This window comes from Fopius arisanus, unplaced genomic scaffold (genome assembly GCF_000806365.1).
Source record: "Fopius arisanus strain USDA-PBARC FA_bdor unplaced genomic scaffold, ASM80636v1 scaffold00016, whole genome shotgun sequence".
Taxonomy (NCBI): domain Eukaryota; kingdom Metazoa; phylum Arthropoda; class Insecta; order Hymenoptera; family Braconidae; genus Fopius; species Fopius arisanus.
The window spans coordinates 1,449,722-1,465,904 of NW_011887755.1; the positions used below are offsets into that span (position 1 = coordinate 1,449,722).

At 39.0% G+C, this 16,183-nt stretch overlaps 1 protein-coding gene across 13 annotated transcripts in view; it reads left to right on the plus strand.

The window, feature by feature from the left end:
• The window catches only part of PMCA (plasma membrane calcium-transporting ATPase 3), a 64,470-nt gene that overhangs the window by 14,165 nt on the left and 34,122 nt on the right, over window positions 1-16,183 (plus strand). For 8 of the 13 annotated variants that reach the window (XR_891927.1, XR_891928.1, XM_011300273.1 and 5 more), the window contains exons 3-7: window positions 14,013-14,287; window positions 14,360-14,557; window positions 14,674-14,909; window positions 14,994-15,129; window positions 15,271-15,405. Coding sequence is in view for 11 of the 13 variants with exons in the window: in XM_011300273.1 (XP_011298575.1) it covers window positions 14,131-14,287; window positions 14,360-14,557; window positions 14,674-14,909; window positions 14,994-15,129; window positions 15,271-15,405 (862 nt within the window). In the remaining 2 variants the exon portion in view is untranslated. Of the gene's footprint in view, window positions 1-6,998; window positions 8,564-11,613; window positions 11,886-12,694; window positions 12,782-12,821; window positions 13,074-13,172; window positions 13,497-14,012; window positions 14,288-14,359; window positions 14,558-14,673; window positions 14,910-14,993; window positions 15,130-15,270; window positions 15,406-16,183 lie in introns of those variants that run through there. The other 5 variants (XM_011300269.1, XM_011300267.1, XM_011300270.1 and 2 more) reach the window with 5 other exon arrangements.

Genomic DNA, 16,183 nt, shown 5'->3' on the forward strand with positions numbered 1-16,183 from the left:
TACGGTATCCATACTGCGTAAACAATTGCGTGCCAAGTAATTCAAGTGGCTCCATAATTCATCCCCTTTATCGTCCAATTTCTGGTGTTACTTTATTATGACCCATCTATTATGAGTAGAATAACATTTTTCGGTGAATTGTTCGGGTAGTCTGGTACTTCTGCTATTTCTAGAGTACCAAGGACCAAATCATCCAATCACTTGCCTCGCGATTTCAAAAGGTCAAAATAATTAATAACCAAATGAGTTGAAGAGACTAACGGAAAGTCAGTCCGAAGGATGTTGATGATAAAAATCATAATAAAGGAAAATTTTCTACATTGGATGGATGTACGATCGTGAGGGAGAAATTTACGATATAGGTCTTGGTATCGCCTACGTGGCGCCTACGATTCGCCGATCGATACAGCCGACGAACCCAGCCAGACACACTCTCTTTTCCTCTTTCGGTACCACAGGATTTTCCTCCTTTTTCCCCTTCTTACACAGTTATACCACTTTTTTGTATTTCCCACTTGGATTATTGCCGGTGGAGAATTTATTTTTCTATCTTTATCAATAACCTCGTTCGCTGACCGCATCGTTAAATGAAATCGTACGAGACATTGTCACCGTCGTGTGATTACCTGTCAACGACCTCAGCCTGTTAACCCATAAATCCATTCTTTTGTACATTGCCATGGAAGCCTTGGTTGATAAAAAAAAATGTGCTGTCACGAGGAGATTCTGTCTTTTTTCCACAGAGTATTGTAGGATACCGAAATTTTTCGAATATTGTTTCACTTCTCAATTTTGTGGGTTCATAACGTTTGCAGATTTCAATGGCCAATTGGGTCACGTGAGAGTTGTTCTTTTTTTTTATTAGATTTTCTAGAGTAGTGTTTGGTTTTTGTACTCTAGAAATGTTCCAAGTCCCAGCGGATTTTATGGCGCCAGCAGTCATTTCAACTGACCGGAAATGAGAGAGAAAGAGAAATTGCGTATTCACCAGTGAATTAGTCTGGACATCCACTTATTCCCCAAGCTTGTTTGAAACTAAATAATAAATTCATAAGTACCGAGAAAATTGCCAAACTGAGAAATGCCCACGTGCAAAGTATTATCTATTTACTCGAAATTTTAATGTTGCGGAAAAGTTTCTTCATGGATAAATTTTCACGCACTTATCATCACTATCGCCTTTTTCTGCAATTAAAAATACTTCAATTTGATTGAATCTCCTCCTAAAGTAATTATCCCTAATCCCTAATGGGATTGGAAAATTTGGTGGCCCTAGGTCTTCTCTGATCTTTCCTTTTAAAAATAAAATTCGAAATTAATGTGACGTAATTCTGAAACGGGGAGAAAAAATATTGGGGGACGCGAATCACGCATTGGACCTCATCCAAATGAATTAATTACTGAGATGTAATTGGTAATTGGAAAATTTTCCCGGGTGTAGTGAAATTAACAGCGACCTGGGGACACTTCTTATTTTTGCTTCATCCAAAACCACAAAAATATTATTCAGAATAATTTTAGATGGGAAAATATAATTCGATGTAAACGTTTTATTTCATTATAACATTTTTATGTTATTCTAGATAAGGTATTCATATTCCACAATGGAATTGGTGCTGGAAGTAAAGTTGCCCTTCTCGTTTATTTTAATTAAGCAGAGGAAAGTCCCAGGTTTTCATTGCAATTTTTCGGTGGATCAATGAGAAATAGAAAAAAAATAGGGAATGCGTCGGTTTATCATTGGTCTTCATTTTCAAAGAAAATAGGAGAGGGCTATTTGGGGTGCTATCGCAAAATTCCTCATTCAACAGCAAAATAGTATGAGAAAAATTGTTTTACATAATTTACCCCCTTACATAATTCATAACCAAGTATTATTCGTGGAGATCCCACGATTGTTTATCACGCACTTTGGGCATTGGGTTAAAAAAATTGAGAAACCTCGTGTGATCCCAGATATTTGATACGATCAAACTGGCACCAGCCAGTGTATTCCAGAAATTGCTCGTTGAGATTAAAACGCGTATACTCATTCGACTCGTACACACAGCTTCAACCATTCATCAGTCAATGCCAGACCACTATAAATTATCGAGAATAACCTCATCAACGTCCCAAATGAGAGAAAAATTATAGGGTAACCCAGAGAATATAGGATAACGCTTATTCAATACCACGTTTACCTCATTGAAAATATCAAATATCAATTATTGCACCCATTCGCATTCGATTATTTTCCTGAGTGACACGTAGTTGTACTCAGACTATTCTGAAATTTTGATTGATCTTAAAATTGATAAAAAAAATTCCTCATCCTCCCCTCCAAAACGCAGAAATCCATATTCGCGTTTCATATATATTTTTTATAAATTCAAACAATTGGTGCCATCAAATTGTTACATAATTCCAGATTCAAGTAATTATGTTTGATAATCTTATCTATCAGATTTGTCTGATAAATAAATTATCAAGAATCGACAAACGAATATTCGGTTGGTAGTGAAAGATCCGAGATAGCCTCAGCAATTCAATCGGTTCAATCCAATAAACTGTTAAGTATCGTTGGACTAACATACTTACGAAACAATGATAAACAATCCCCCTTCTGATACCGATCGTTCGTGATCTCAATTCGTCGCCAAGAAATGCTAAATAAAGTATTTCATTCACATAAATAATTTCCTCAGAAAAAACTGAAAAAAAAAATTGGAAAAATCGACATGTACATGATTTTATCACCACCAAATTGAATGATAAATAGAGCGACATAATTCTCGGTATCATGACAAATAAAGAAAGGTCATCGGGCCATACTCGCACCGGTTGACTCAGGCAATAAAATTAACCAATGATTTATAAATAACATAAAAACATGAATCGAGAATTAAACCCTTGGGTTATTCCACAAAGAGTATCCCGGACGGACTATCAATTGCGTTCCGTGAACTGAAATAATTTTGCAGCTGACATTAAGTAGTCGCTGAAAATTCAGTAATTTGATTGAGCATCCCCTAGACACTCGAATCGTCATTCATGTCGACTTTTGCCACTGAGTTCACTGGTAGACAACTTCGAGAGGTCGACACTCGAATCGCGCACCCGGATTCTCTCTGCTCCTCTCTAATTTTGCCTCTCTCCTTCTCTCGATCGAAACGAAGTCCAAGCGCTTGCGCGCAATTCCCTATTCCATTCTGTACACACATTCACTCGAATTAATACGTGAAAATGTACGACCGATTGGTAAAGGAAAAGGGGGGGGGGGGATGATGATTTGATGTGTAGGAAGCGAATTGGAATGATCCCTTGTGTCTTTATGGGTTAGGCAGTTTCCACTTGGCTTGATCCACTCCCCATATCTGGCAGCACATGTCTGACCATCGGTGGCCACCACTACTTGAAGGACAAGGTGAACAACTCTTCAGGGAAGAGTAGAAGAGGCCTTTGGGCTAATGCTTTGCAGTAGTTTCTCATCGAGTTAATGAATACATCGACGATTTTGTGTTGCCAATTAGTCGAGCATTGACTGAGCGCTCTGACACGATTGTATCTCAACGGTTATCAGCGGCAGATTAAAATTATTGATCAATTATATAATTCAGTGAGAATTATGGTTATCGGGATGGCATCTGCAGCGAGATAATACTACAGAATTTGGACATTCCTATTGACCTTTTCTCTCCAATTAATAATTACATGTGGCGATGAATTTTTCGAAGCATGAGGGCAATTCAATGATTTTAGAGGTCGGCCGATATTCGCCGGATTATTCTCCCGGCTGATATTTGCGTGAGTGGAGCACAGGATTTGAGGGTGTAATCACTATCGAAATGGGTAAGGGGATAGAGATAAATGAAGAGCTATTGTACGATGCAATCCCGAAAGAGCGTGAGCAGATTTTTAAAGAATTTTGAACGTATTGGCGCCGTGGCCTCGAATATTGGATAATTGAACTGAAATGGAATTGACTGCCCCGGACAATGCAAGGAATTTCAATATTTAATTAATTACACGTTGTTTAATGCAGCCGTTTGCATTTGCTGGGGATGTTTATTGTCTGGCAATTCCATCCAAAGATTGGAAATAAAAATATGCAAATAAGATATTTGTAAATCGAAAGGTCCGGAAGTTGAATCAATCTGGAGAATCGGAACAATTTCCTTTCAGTTACCTCTTGTGCATACAATAAAAGAAAGTATTGGGTTACTCAATTTCATAACCTCGATGGCAACGTTGTGAAACGAGATAAGTCAATTTTGCTGAGCGTTCACTTATTAAATCGCCATATCTTATCGTCTTTCTCTCTGGCTCAACTTTTATTTCCAAAGAACATCTCCTAACGACCAGAATCGAATGCACAGAATGGGATGGATAATGTGATGTTACTGATTTCCCAAGTATTTCAAAAGTTAAAGAATGGAATATTTTTTTATTCAAAAAATTTTAACTTAATTATATACCCCCGAGTCTATTACTCTTTTTATCATTCGTCGTTATCTCGATTGCCTGGCTAATTATTTCCATCAAACCCTCAAAACCTGACGAAAATTCAGGCATTACGTGTTTTCCCGCGATTATGTACTCAGAGCAACAGACAATGACGCAAAGAACGGCCTACATCATACAGCTCTAATTCCTTGTAAAATAGGAAATGACCTCCGCAATTAGCGCGTTTAATTTATGGTATTTAACATTTTTTTATTAAAACAATAATAACCAAGGCTAAATCTGCCATGTGCGTCATGAAATGACGAGTTTCACACGATAATTTGCGTATTTATTAAGTGTCACTGAGCAATTCCGAGAGGGTCCTGGTATTTTCATCAAGAAATTGTGGAGTGAGGGCTTGCTCATTGTGGCAAGTACACACAGTACAATACAAACTCTCACAAGTGTTCCTCACGCCTTTCCGAATCCATCCCCCACATTACGCAATTGATTTCCTCCACTTTGTATCATAGTTACATCCATCCACACATGTTTGATGGATATTTTAACTGCAAATTTATTCGAATATACATTTTTACAAGGATAAATGGCCCTTACACTGCTACCTACCAATTACAGTCACCGCCTCAGCTGACACAACCCGACGATTCATCTTTTTTTCCCTCTTTTATCCCCACGACATTCTATTTTCTCTTAATATTCCTCCATTATCCAAACCCATTCGTTGCATTTTGACTCGCCAAGTGCCTCTTGTGTTCCTGAAATGTCTACTTTCGTGTTTCGCAATTAAGACTGCATGAATTTCCGGGTGAATTAAACATGAATTTATCACGGAACTACCGCTAAAGAAAAAAATTAATTGTTTCTTACCAGAGGTGAGAAGATAGAAGTGACAAATTAAAAATGCTAATGCCACGAGATTCTGGGCCCAAATCATTATAATGTCAATGACATAACAGATAATATTTTTCTCCTTTTAGAATAAAAAATTGTTCAGTTGTCCGCAGTCATAAAAAAAGATCCTCCCGATTGCGAAAAATCCATGAAGAGAAAAGCATCGAACGGCGGATGGAGGAAAAAAAAATACGAGTGATGAGATAAACAACAAATATGAAGCCATTCAATTTTTCCAAGACGATATGTGCTCGAGGAAATCTGATGCCAAGAAAAATGAGCCATCAAGCTCTTCCTGTATTAAATACACAGTCCGAGATTGACTCACTCGAATCGATTCAGACGTGCTATTCTCCATATCTATAAAATGGACTATCGTCTTACTTTTCTCTTCCTCTTGGATACTAGAGCACGAGGATAGGAGGAATGAAAGGAATAGAAGGAATAACGATAAATCTCGTGATTATACCACCCGCAGTTCAGTTTTCCCAGTGTCGTCATTCCATCCCTCCATCCCTCCGCCCTTCTTCGTCGTCCAACCGCTTTAGCCTCCCCCTACGCCCTACACCATTGTAATAGAGTACATGCCAATATCGTTAAATGCAAATAGAGAGGATAAATGAGTTGAACCAGTGACGCGTCAGTCGAGTTCAATCAGGCGCAAAGTACCATAAAAAAAACTTTACGCATTTTGTGCGTCAATAGAAAAGCTTTATCGTTCAATCCTCCTCGGGAAATTCTGAAAAAAAAAAATATTTTTCAGTTTAACGTTAAAAATCCATTCTCTCCGAATTTTCATAATGAATCGAATCGAATCGTCATTTTTTCTGCATTTATTCCCTTAATTATCAACAAATGTGGCCATGAGAGGAAGAGATGCATAATTCGCCCTCCCCCAGAAGTAATGACGGGAGAATAGGAGGAAATTTGCCGGAACTCAGGCGTCACAGAAAAAATGTTAATTTACCCAGTCTCCGGCTCATCATTAAATAGACATAAAATAGCGCAATAAATTTGCCATTCTAATGTTGCGTCTGGCCGACATTGTCTGTCCTTCCATGGTCTACCACCACTGTGGTATTTAATCCTGCAAGAATATTGTCAATAAGGCGTAATGAAAATGTGCACTGGAAGAGGACGAACTAAATTCCGGCTGAATGAAAAAAAAAAGAGAGAGAAAAAAGAAGTGATATTTTGGAAAATCACATGAAGCTCCCGATTATGAATCTATCAGCCAAAGGAAATAGTTATCCCTACGGTGTTTTGTTGAATGAGGTTTTCACTTTAGAGTGGAGGAGATGGTTAAATAATATGAGAGAGGAGAAGGGAGAGGCTAGAGGTTCTGGAATAGTTGGTCGCGAAGATGTGGAAGATGTGTACGGATTTTCAGTGGATTGGTCAAATGGTCGAATGGTCGAATAGGTGAAATATTGGTATGCGAGTAGTAGTATCATAAAGAGTGAAGTGGAGAGAGGGATTGTCAGGAGGATGAAGCAGATGAAAAGCAGGAGGGGATGCGAGAGGAGTCGAGGAAGTGGTGGAGGAGGTGGTGGGTTTCGGTCAGACAAGGGTGGTGCAAGGGCGCGTATTGGGCGCAAGCGCGTGAGCCCCAGCCTTCTTCCTGGTAGCCGTTACACTGCCAGTCCGACGGAGGCACCAGTGTCGTCAACACCGTCCACCGTGAATCAATCCACCACAAAACCACTAACCTCAGTGAAAGAGGCCACCACCATAATTCCTTCCTCACGCTGGTCATTCTAGAAATCATGACGTAACGAGATGATTGTACGTAAATATTCATAATAAATATTGACAATAGATGAAAATCGGCATCGAGGTGGTAATTACTGACTGGATCCTCGTGATAGCGGAGGTCGATGGTTTGACGCGCCCCACGAGGAGGAAGTGGAAAAGGAATTGGCGATCTAAGAGCAATGTATGGTGTAGAATTACAAAAAATGGAGGTGAAATAGGCAGGTGTGGCAAAAAAATAGACGAGGTGACTGGTGGATTTGTGCAAGTGGTAGATTACCACTGGTGGAGGGCTCAGGATTGTTATCCATTGGTAAATTACTGTAAAACGTGTAGACGAGTGGATGTCCACGGTGAGGGTTGGAGTTTTCGTAATTGTGAGAAAGTACATGGGGGGTGGGCGACGTGACATTGGAGGTGGAATAGAAGGCGCTGTATTCGGGGATACTTGATTTTCAAAGACTCTGAATTAATACATATTCACCCCCTCTTCATCTCGGATGTGAACAGCCATCGTAGATGTTGAGAGGAATATAATAGCAAGGGGATAAAATAATAATAAAAATAATAATAAAAAGAAGAGAGAGGTATGAGGATGAGTGGCTGTGCAGCCAGGGAACAGCGAGGAGTGCCAAAGTTCGGGAATACCCCCGATGTTGCAGATATATTCGGCCATTGAAAGAGAGATACTATTTGCAATTATTGACAATATTGTAATTAAAATTGTTTCGTGATAAGTGGGGTGTACTAGTGTTAATAAATGTGTCGTTCACGGTACAAAACGTGAGAACGATAAGGTGGAGAAGTGGACCGTGGCGAGAAAAGTGGAAGTGGCGAAGGAAGAGGAGATAACGATAGGACGAAAGTGGTGGTGGATCGCAAGGAGTTAGCGACGGGTGCGTTAACCCAATTCCCGAGGGAACTCAATAATCACTAGTTAATCTCCAAACAAATAATTCCCAGGAGAATAACGATGATTGCCAATCCCCCGCTCCACCGTCAATCCCAATAAAAGCCACATTAATAATTTTCACTTGCACATTCCAAGTCTGTGCGTGTACCTCGTGCATGCCTGCATCCCTGAGTGAGTGTGAGAGCGAGTGAAGAGGGTAATGGAAAATAAATATTGGCGTGAGAGAGAAACAGTGAGTTAACGAGAGGGGAATCGCATGTAACGTGGCTCGCAGGGGGGCTGTATGGGCGTTTGAGACTCGCTAGAGAGTCAATTTTATTTTTAGTGTGCATCGAAAACGTAAGAGAGTGGCAGGCCGCGGCGCGTTACTAAAATCCACCGGGTGCCTAGCCGTTTTAAATGAACAGAGAAAAAATTTATGTGACACTGTGCGAAAAAAACAATAAGAAAAATCTCATAAAAATAAATTCCTCATCTCCTCAAAGCTCTGTCAATATTTTACACCCCCTGAGGTATCACCACACCGTGGACACACCTGCTGATACACTCACTAAATCAGTAAGTATTATTCCGTGAATTCAGGCACACACACTCACAGTGAGACATAGCACATTCATTGAGCTGTGTGTGGGTGCGCCAATGACGATTGATTAGAATGCTTTCGCCCCTTTCTTCATTACTGTCATGCTCATTCCGTGTCACGCACATCAGAGTTTTCTTCTCCTTCTTTTACGCCTTGACAACCACCCACACACACACATACACACCTGTATCTTAACAAATGAGACACACGCGACTGCGATAAGCCGCTCCTCGGCAAATCAGCCGAGAGAATATTATGTAATATTCCACCCAGAGAACTTGCCCGGCTCTCGCACTCTCGTCGGTCCTATTCCGATATAACTTGGTCCACTACTTGTCTGGGGTACTCTTGTCACTTTTCCTACTCTCTCATATATACGCACACATTTACAAATGCTTTAAACATTATTTTGGGAGTGCTAGCCAGCCATCAGACCTCGAGACAGTCGCAAGCGAGAGGAGCTTTTTCAAACTACGTCAAGGGAATGAGAGAGAGAGAGCTTCAAAAGCTATATAACACTCGGAGTCTGAGCTCTCCGTAACACTGGCCTGTTCAGGCTTTTTACCGGCTCCAACCATTCCTACATTTTCCAACGTCAATTTCATACCCGTGAAACATGACTCGGGATATCCAAATTCGTACGGCTAGTGATGCTGAAAAAATGTCAACATTTTCACAGCGGCAAGCGCATCGCGAGTAATTTGTTGAAGAATCAAGAATCAATCAATCAAATATTTAAGAATCTTCCAAAGCACCAGTTTCCATTCCATTTTTTTTTTCTTCTTTGGGTGTTTATAATGAATTTTATATCTTCCTATCTGGGACTATTAGACGTTAAGTATTTTTAAATTACGCATATGCTACTGGGAATTGACGTCAAAGCTGACTGATAAGTCAGCATTTCCCTTCAGATTATATACATTTATGGAGTTATTATATTAATTATTATATTAATTATATACGAATAACTGCATTGACGATTATCATGAACATCTCCTACTCCTTTTCGTCATCAATCATCCGTTGTTTCACGGGGACCCTTCAGTGCTCCATTGTCTGAATATTTTTTCGGATGACTGCACTCTGTACATTCGAGTTATAAAGTACGAAAGAAAAAGGAAATCAAACTTTTCTCAAGGATTAATAAAAATTCTCCGGAATGGGCGTTGCAACGTGAAGAGTGACGTACGCAGTGACCTCTCCTAAAAAAAAATTGCAATTAGAATTGTTCAGAGAATGCTGCAATTCCCAAAATACAACCAAACAATTAAATCCAAAATTACAATGAAGCCAATAAATAATCTCGTCACTCTAATTCAATTATTAATCACTTTTATTGCCGTGTAAAAAATTGATTAAAAATCAATGAAGAGATATTTCCATATTTTTCATTTGCTGGATCAAGGATAATTGTTCATCAATGCAATCTGTGGTGCGCATAATTTCAATTTACTCTGTAACTCATGAAACATCAATTGGAATGAAAACGTGTACCACATAATCTAGTTGGTTAGAACGGTTTATCCATCATTCTTATGTACAATAGTTGCGTACGTCGTCTGCCCACGTTTAGACTACCAATAGAATTGTTCTCTGGTGTTTTGCGTACTTAGTCTATTTGACTGCCGGAAACCTATGTACTCTCAACTCATCGCCTCTAGTCATAGGTACTGCACACTTTATAATGATTCAACGACAGCCTCTGAAAAATCTTCCCTTCACTGAATACTGTGAATACTTCATTGAATAATATATGTTCATGCACTCCTCTTTCACTTTTACTCATCGACAAATTATTTCATTTTCTCGCATGTCGAATAAATGAGACATTTTTGCCGCGGGCGTTAAACTTCTCTCAGCATTTTTTCTCACAATCAGTGCGGTCTCGGTTTTTCATGGAGTAATTCAATTATTGCAAATGCTTGAAAATGAGGAATACTGCACAATTGTTATGAATGAGTTTGCCGATTCGTCTAAGAAGATTTCCAGAGATTTGCGCTATTTAAAATTGACTCGGAATATTTTTCCCAACGGAAGACGGGCTCTATATTTAAATCTGATAAGGCCATTCAAATTCAAAGAGGCTTACTAGTATACCCATGACATATATGGAAAAATCAATGATTCACGCTGATGGAGGGAATGAAAAAATTATGAGGCAGTTGTAATTGTTGCTCGGTCTAATCTCCATCGTGTCACAGACTTATCTCTTATCGATTTCTTCAAAATTAGGATCGGCGATAATGTATCGTTATTTGCACTTATAAGGCCAAATACCTACACAGATTAATACCCAAAATGACGTCAAGAGCATTAACACAAGTCCGTGTAGAAGTCTTTCCATCAGTGTTATCAGTAGCTCGTGTATTTTCACTTGATATGACTCCAGTTGGTGATTCAAGTTGAAGAATGCCCTTTTCTCTTCGAAATATATGACAATATTAAATTTAGAAAACGAAAAATCAAAATATTTGAAAATTCCCGGACAAGCTAAAAGTTTGGAAATTCGATGAATAAATGAGTGCTGTAAAACAGCAATAAAGGCAATTGTCACAATCACGTCTCAGCTCTTCCCCAGGAGAACTGTTCACTCGCCTATCGATACTCAATTGACAAGATCGACTGAATAGGATTTCTCAAGAGTGACAATTCCAGTTGTTACGTGATTCCTGGATTCATCTGATTTTTATCATCATGAAGTTTATCGTGAAATCTTGTAAACGAGCGGTTGAACCGCCAAGGAGAAGAGAAAACGAAGTTTGAGCAGATTGAGGCGTGGGAGATGTGTCGCCCCGAGATGTATGTCGTTTCAGAGAGATAGAGTAATGTATAGTTTTGAAGGGAAATGGGGGAGAAGGAAATGGTTGTACTGGGATATACGTTGAACATGGACTTGGGATGTCGGTCGAGTGGATGGGAATAAACGTAGATATACATTGAGTTGAGTCTCTGCCGATGATTTCAGACACGTTTGGCGAGACAGAATTCTCCCACCGTGGCTTTAATTCACGTCACTCCTCGCTCTTTCGTTTAGTCATCCGACGAGACTCGTCGCTATTTACCTCATTCTCTTCCAGCTTTCATTCATCATTCTCTAGTCATTTTTTAGTGGTGGTGTTCTGTGCCCACCAGGTGATCGGCTTCAGGTCGACATCTAAATGTCCATCTTCTGGTTATTATGGAAAAAATATTTATAGTCGTGGAATTAGTGAGTGCGTGTAGGCATTGTGACGGGAGATTCTCGTGAGATATTCGACATTTGGAATTTCGTCGCGTGCAATTCTTCAGGGTTTCGTGGTAAGGAGAAATTAGCAGTTAATCCCCCTCGAAAATTTCGTGAGCTGTCCTGTATTCTTTTTTTATTATTCATCTGAAAGAAGGTAAAACCAAGTAATAGTCATTTACAATATCACACCAGAATCAGAGACCAGGGTCACATGTCGTCTCATACCACCCACACAGCCAATGATTTTCTATACTGTCGAGTTTTTCAGAGTTTTCATGAATCACTCAATAATACATATGCTTGACAAAGTTGAGAATTAAAAAATTGTATTATCCTGACTGTCTTCACTTTTTGAATGAACTTCCACAAATAGCAATATGAATAAAAAATCATGACGGAAATGAACATGTACGACAGTTAGAAGGCATTTAAAAAAAATAAAAGTTGGGATGGAAATACATTGACACGTTCTGTCTAGTTCTCACTCATCACTTCGCTGAACTATAATCTGCATTCACTATTCATATAACTAAAACTGATTGTCCTTTGATCAATAAAAGAAAGCGTGGAAAATACAGGTATGCGTCATTGTGAGTCAGATTAACCGATGCGCTTTACCAACAAAACTTGTCATTCTGACGTCAAATGTGAGTCACGTGGTGTTTCACATTGAGGGGTAATTAAATGTAAAGACAATTGTGGTGAATGAGGACTGAAGGGCAGTTGAAAAAAATTTATCTTAACAAGTAATTGTGTGGATTCCCAGTGATAGTTTAAACTTGGTTCCTCTTGACCCAGAGAACGCTTTTTTTTAGTTCATGCCCGCTCAACCAGAGGGCAATGGAGATAGCTCATGCGTGCTGAAAGTATTGTCCGTGGCCCTGATACTTCTTTTTTTTTTCATTTCCCTTTTTCTTTCTTAGAGTCTCCCAAACAATATACCATTTGGTGTCACGATATTAAAGTGGTGTGTATTGTCAATTAGTTTCTATTCTCCACCACTGTTACAGCTTGTCATATGATCAAACAACTACACTCGTACAACCGTTCGACTATTGTTGTGCGTGCCTGAAGGGGTTACGAACTCTCGTCCCCCTCGTTTTCATTGAATTTTTTTCGACCAATCTGGCGGAAAAAATACAAAAAAAAAATACCACAGCAATGAAAAAGTTCAATTGAGCAGTTTCAGTGTCGGCAAAACGAAATTTGTGGATTTTGGTAGCATCGACAGTTGTTTTAATTCTTTCAATCATTACAAGGTATCATGAAGATAATACATTTCTATTGACACAAACGGAAACGATTCCCGCAATATCATTCATCGTACATTGAACCTGCTATCATATGTCCTCTTTCAGAACTCTTTTGATTTGGCTCAATTCGCTACAGTGGAATGAGTTCAATCGAGGGGAGATTTTTTTTGCCAATTACTCCTAATCCGATTCGCAGTTATTTATTACCTTGGCGATTAGGCTCTAGTTCATACCGAACATAACCTCTGATGGTTGAACATATGTGGTGAATAACGGTCATGCCAGCTGTTAGGGGCCAGGTGAATTCAATGGCGGCACTACATAAGCGTTCTACTCCATTGAGTTAATTAATAAAATTCGTCTTTATTTGCTCCACGAGTACTAAATATTATCGTTCTTATTTATTAACCACTGGAGGACTTTCATGAGGTATGAGCACTCTTATACCTGTTTTGCAGGTTCATTAATGTGTTAGGGATAAATAAACAGTAGTATACGAGTTTTATGTAAAAGGAGTGGAAAATTGGACTGCAGGCTTGAGAAATCTCAGGATTCTCCACTATAATTCCCCTCAAAGAGAATATTTCATGGAAAATTGAGGGCAGGCGGAAGGAGATTTTTAATAATCCATGCATGGGGGATTTACTGTGATAGTAATTTTTATGGCGATACTTGGAGATTGAATTATTTTTTATTATTATCATTACCTTTGAATTATCAATGTAACATGAAAATTTAATGGATGAGTTGAAGCTCGTACTTTCTCAACAGAGTGGGAAGGGTCCATAATTTATGATGATTTCTGAAAATTTAAGAATCCCTTGCGCCGAATACTTGAAGTTAACTCAACATTATCCAATATTGCGTGGTATTATCACGAGTAATTTTGGAGTAATATTTAAGAGAAGAGGGAGAGTACAAAGAGAAATTAATGTATTGTTTCAGCTGGTGGACCTCCGATCTCTCGGAGCTCAAGGGAGTACGAGGAGAGTAGCCTGGAGGGGTAACTTTAGAGCCAGTTACGTTTGAGTTGGCGTAGGCCAACGGCAAAGGACGAGTGAGGATGGCGACGATAGACGGCCGGCCGGCCCAATATGGTATCACTCTCAAACAGCTGAGAGAGCTTATGGAACATCGAGGGCGAGAGGGAGTAGCGAAAATCAGTGGATATGGTGGTGTACAGGAAATATGCAAGAAATTGTATACCTCTCCCAGCGATGGTGAGCTTAATGATTCTGCTTAATGATTTTTTAAGATTTTCATTGCTTATGGTACTTTTTTTTACGTTGAAGGCCTCAGTGGCTCAGCAGCAGATATGCAGCACAGGCGAGACACCTTTGGCTCCAACATGATACCTCCAAAACCACCAAAAACATTTTTACAATTAGTATGGGAAGCTCTACAAGACGTTACTTTGATTATTCTTGAAATAGCCGCATTGGTTTCGTTAGGACTTAGTTTCTATCATCCCGTAGACGATCCATCTGACGGTATGTGAAACATTTGTGGAAATAATTGTAATATTTCATTGGAATCAATTATTTCTTATGTTGGATCACGATATTTGTCAAAAAATTCGGATTTGCAATTATAAATATTTTTGTAGTTGCCGACGTGAAAATCCATGAGGACGAAGCAAAATATGGTTGGATCGAGGGTCTTGCCATCCTCATTTCTGTTATAGTCGTTGTATTAGTAACAGCTTTTAACGATTACTCGAAAGAAAGACAATTTCGGGGTCTCCAAAATAGGATAGAGGGTGAACATAAGTTTGCTGTCATACGGCAAGGAGAAGTTAAGCAGATTTCTGTGTCTGACATTGTTGTGGGTGATATTTGTCAGGTATGCGGTGAATGTTCATCAATTTATTTTCACAGACAGCTCTGATAATTCAATATTTCACGATAATGGAATATCTCTGTGTAGATAAAATACGGTGATTTGTTGCCTGCTGATGGAGTCCTGATACAGAGCAACGATCTCAAGGTCGATGAGTCTAGTTTAACTGGCGAATCTGATCACGTGAAAAAAGGGGAGGCTTTTGATCCTATGGTGCTGTCTGGTATGTTCATGTCATATTTTTTTGAATAAATAGTTACATATTCTCCCTAAATTCAAATCGATGGTTTTCTCAATTTTTCCAATTTCATTCGAAGATAAAATTCCAAAGATTTTCAGCTGGCTATAATTGATTTTTATTCAGGTACACATGTGATGGAAGGCTCCGGCAAGATGTTAGTGACTGCTGTAGGTGTGAATTCCCAAGCAGGTATCATCTTCACATTGTTAGGAGCTGCTGTCGATCAACAAGAAGCGGAAATCAAGAAAATGAAAAAAGGTATGCGATTTCTCCCTGAAACATCATCAATGTTAATCAGGTTTGGCAATATTTGCCCGCTACTTCTCACGAATGCACAAATACCACTTGGTTCTCTATTCGTCTGCAGTTCAAACTTTTGGATGAATAACTTTCTCTCTTTGCTGTAGTCAAAGAACAATGTAATTTTAGTTTTCGGGTATGAGAAGTGGTGGGTATTGCAGTCCGTTGGAATGCTATTTTACAGAATATATACATCAACCGAGTGTGGACTCCCTTACCTTGACGGAAGCATGGATTTTTCAACATTTTATGTGACTTTTTGATGTAACTCACAAATTATCCCTCGCCCCTCTCTCCATTTCAAATATTCCAATTACTGTAGCATGCACTTGCATCACTCGATAGTGATTTTCTGTGACTGCTGTTTATTTTTAAAATCCACTGGAGTCTACTTTAAGACTATCCTGAAAATTATTTCACAGTTTTAGAGTCGTTAGCAGCTCTAGCATTAGATGTTTCGTTATTTTTCACTGATAACCGATGATATTGTTCATCACTTACTAGTCTCTTTGTCTGGTCTTTGTCGATATCATCCATGCAAAAATATATATATACCAGCACACTGATAATTCTCACAATCACAGTCAAAACGTCCGGGGGAATTATTTTTAACCGGAAATCAATAATTAGCTCTTGATTATTCCCGTAATTCAATCAAATATTCGGTGTTGCAAATAGAGAAATACAAATCAGGTATTTCTGTATCAATGATATAGCCCCTCCCCCCTCCCCTACC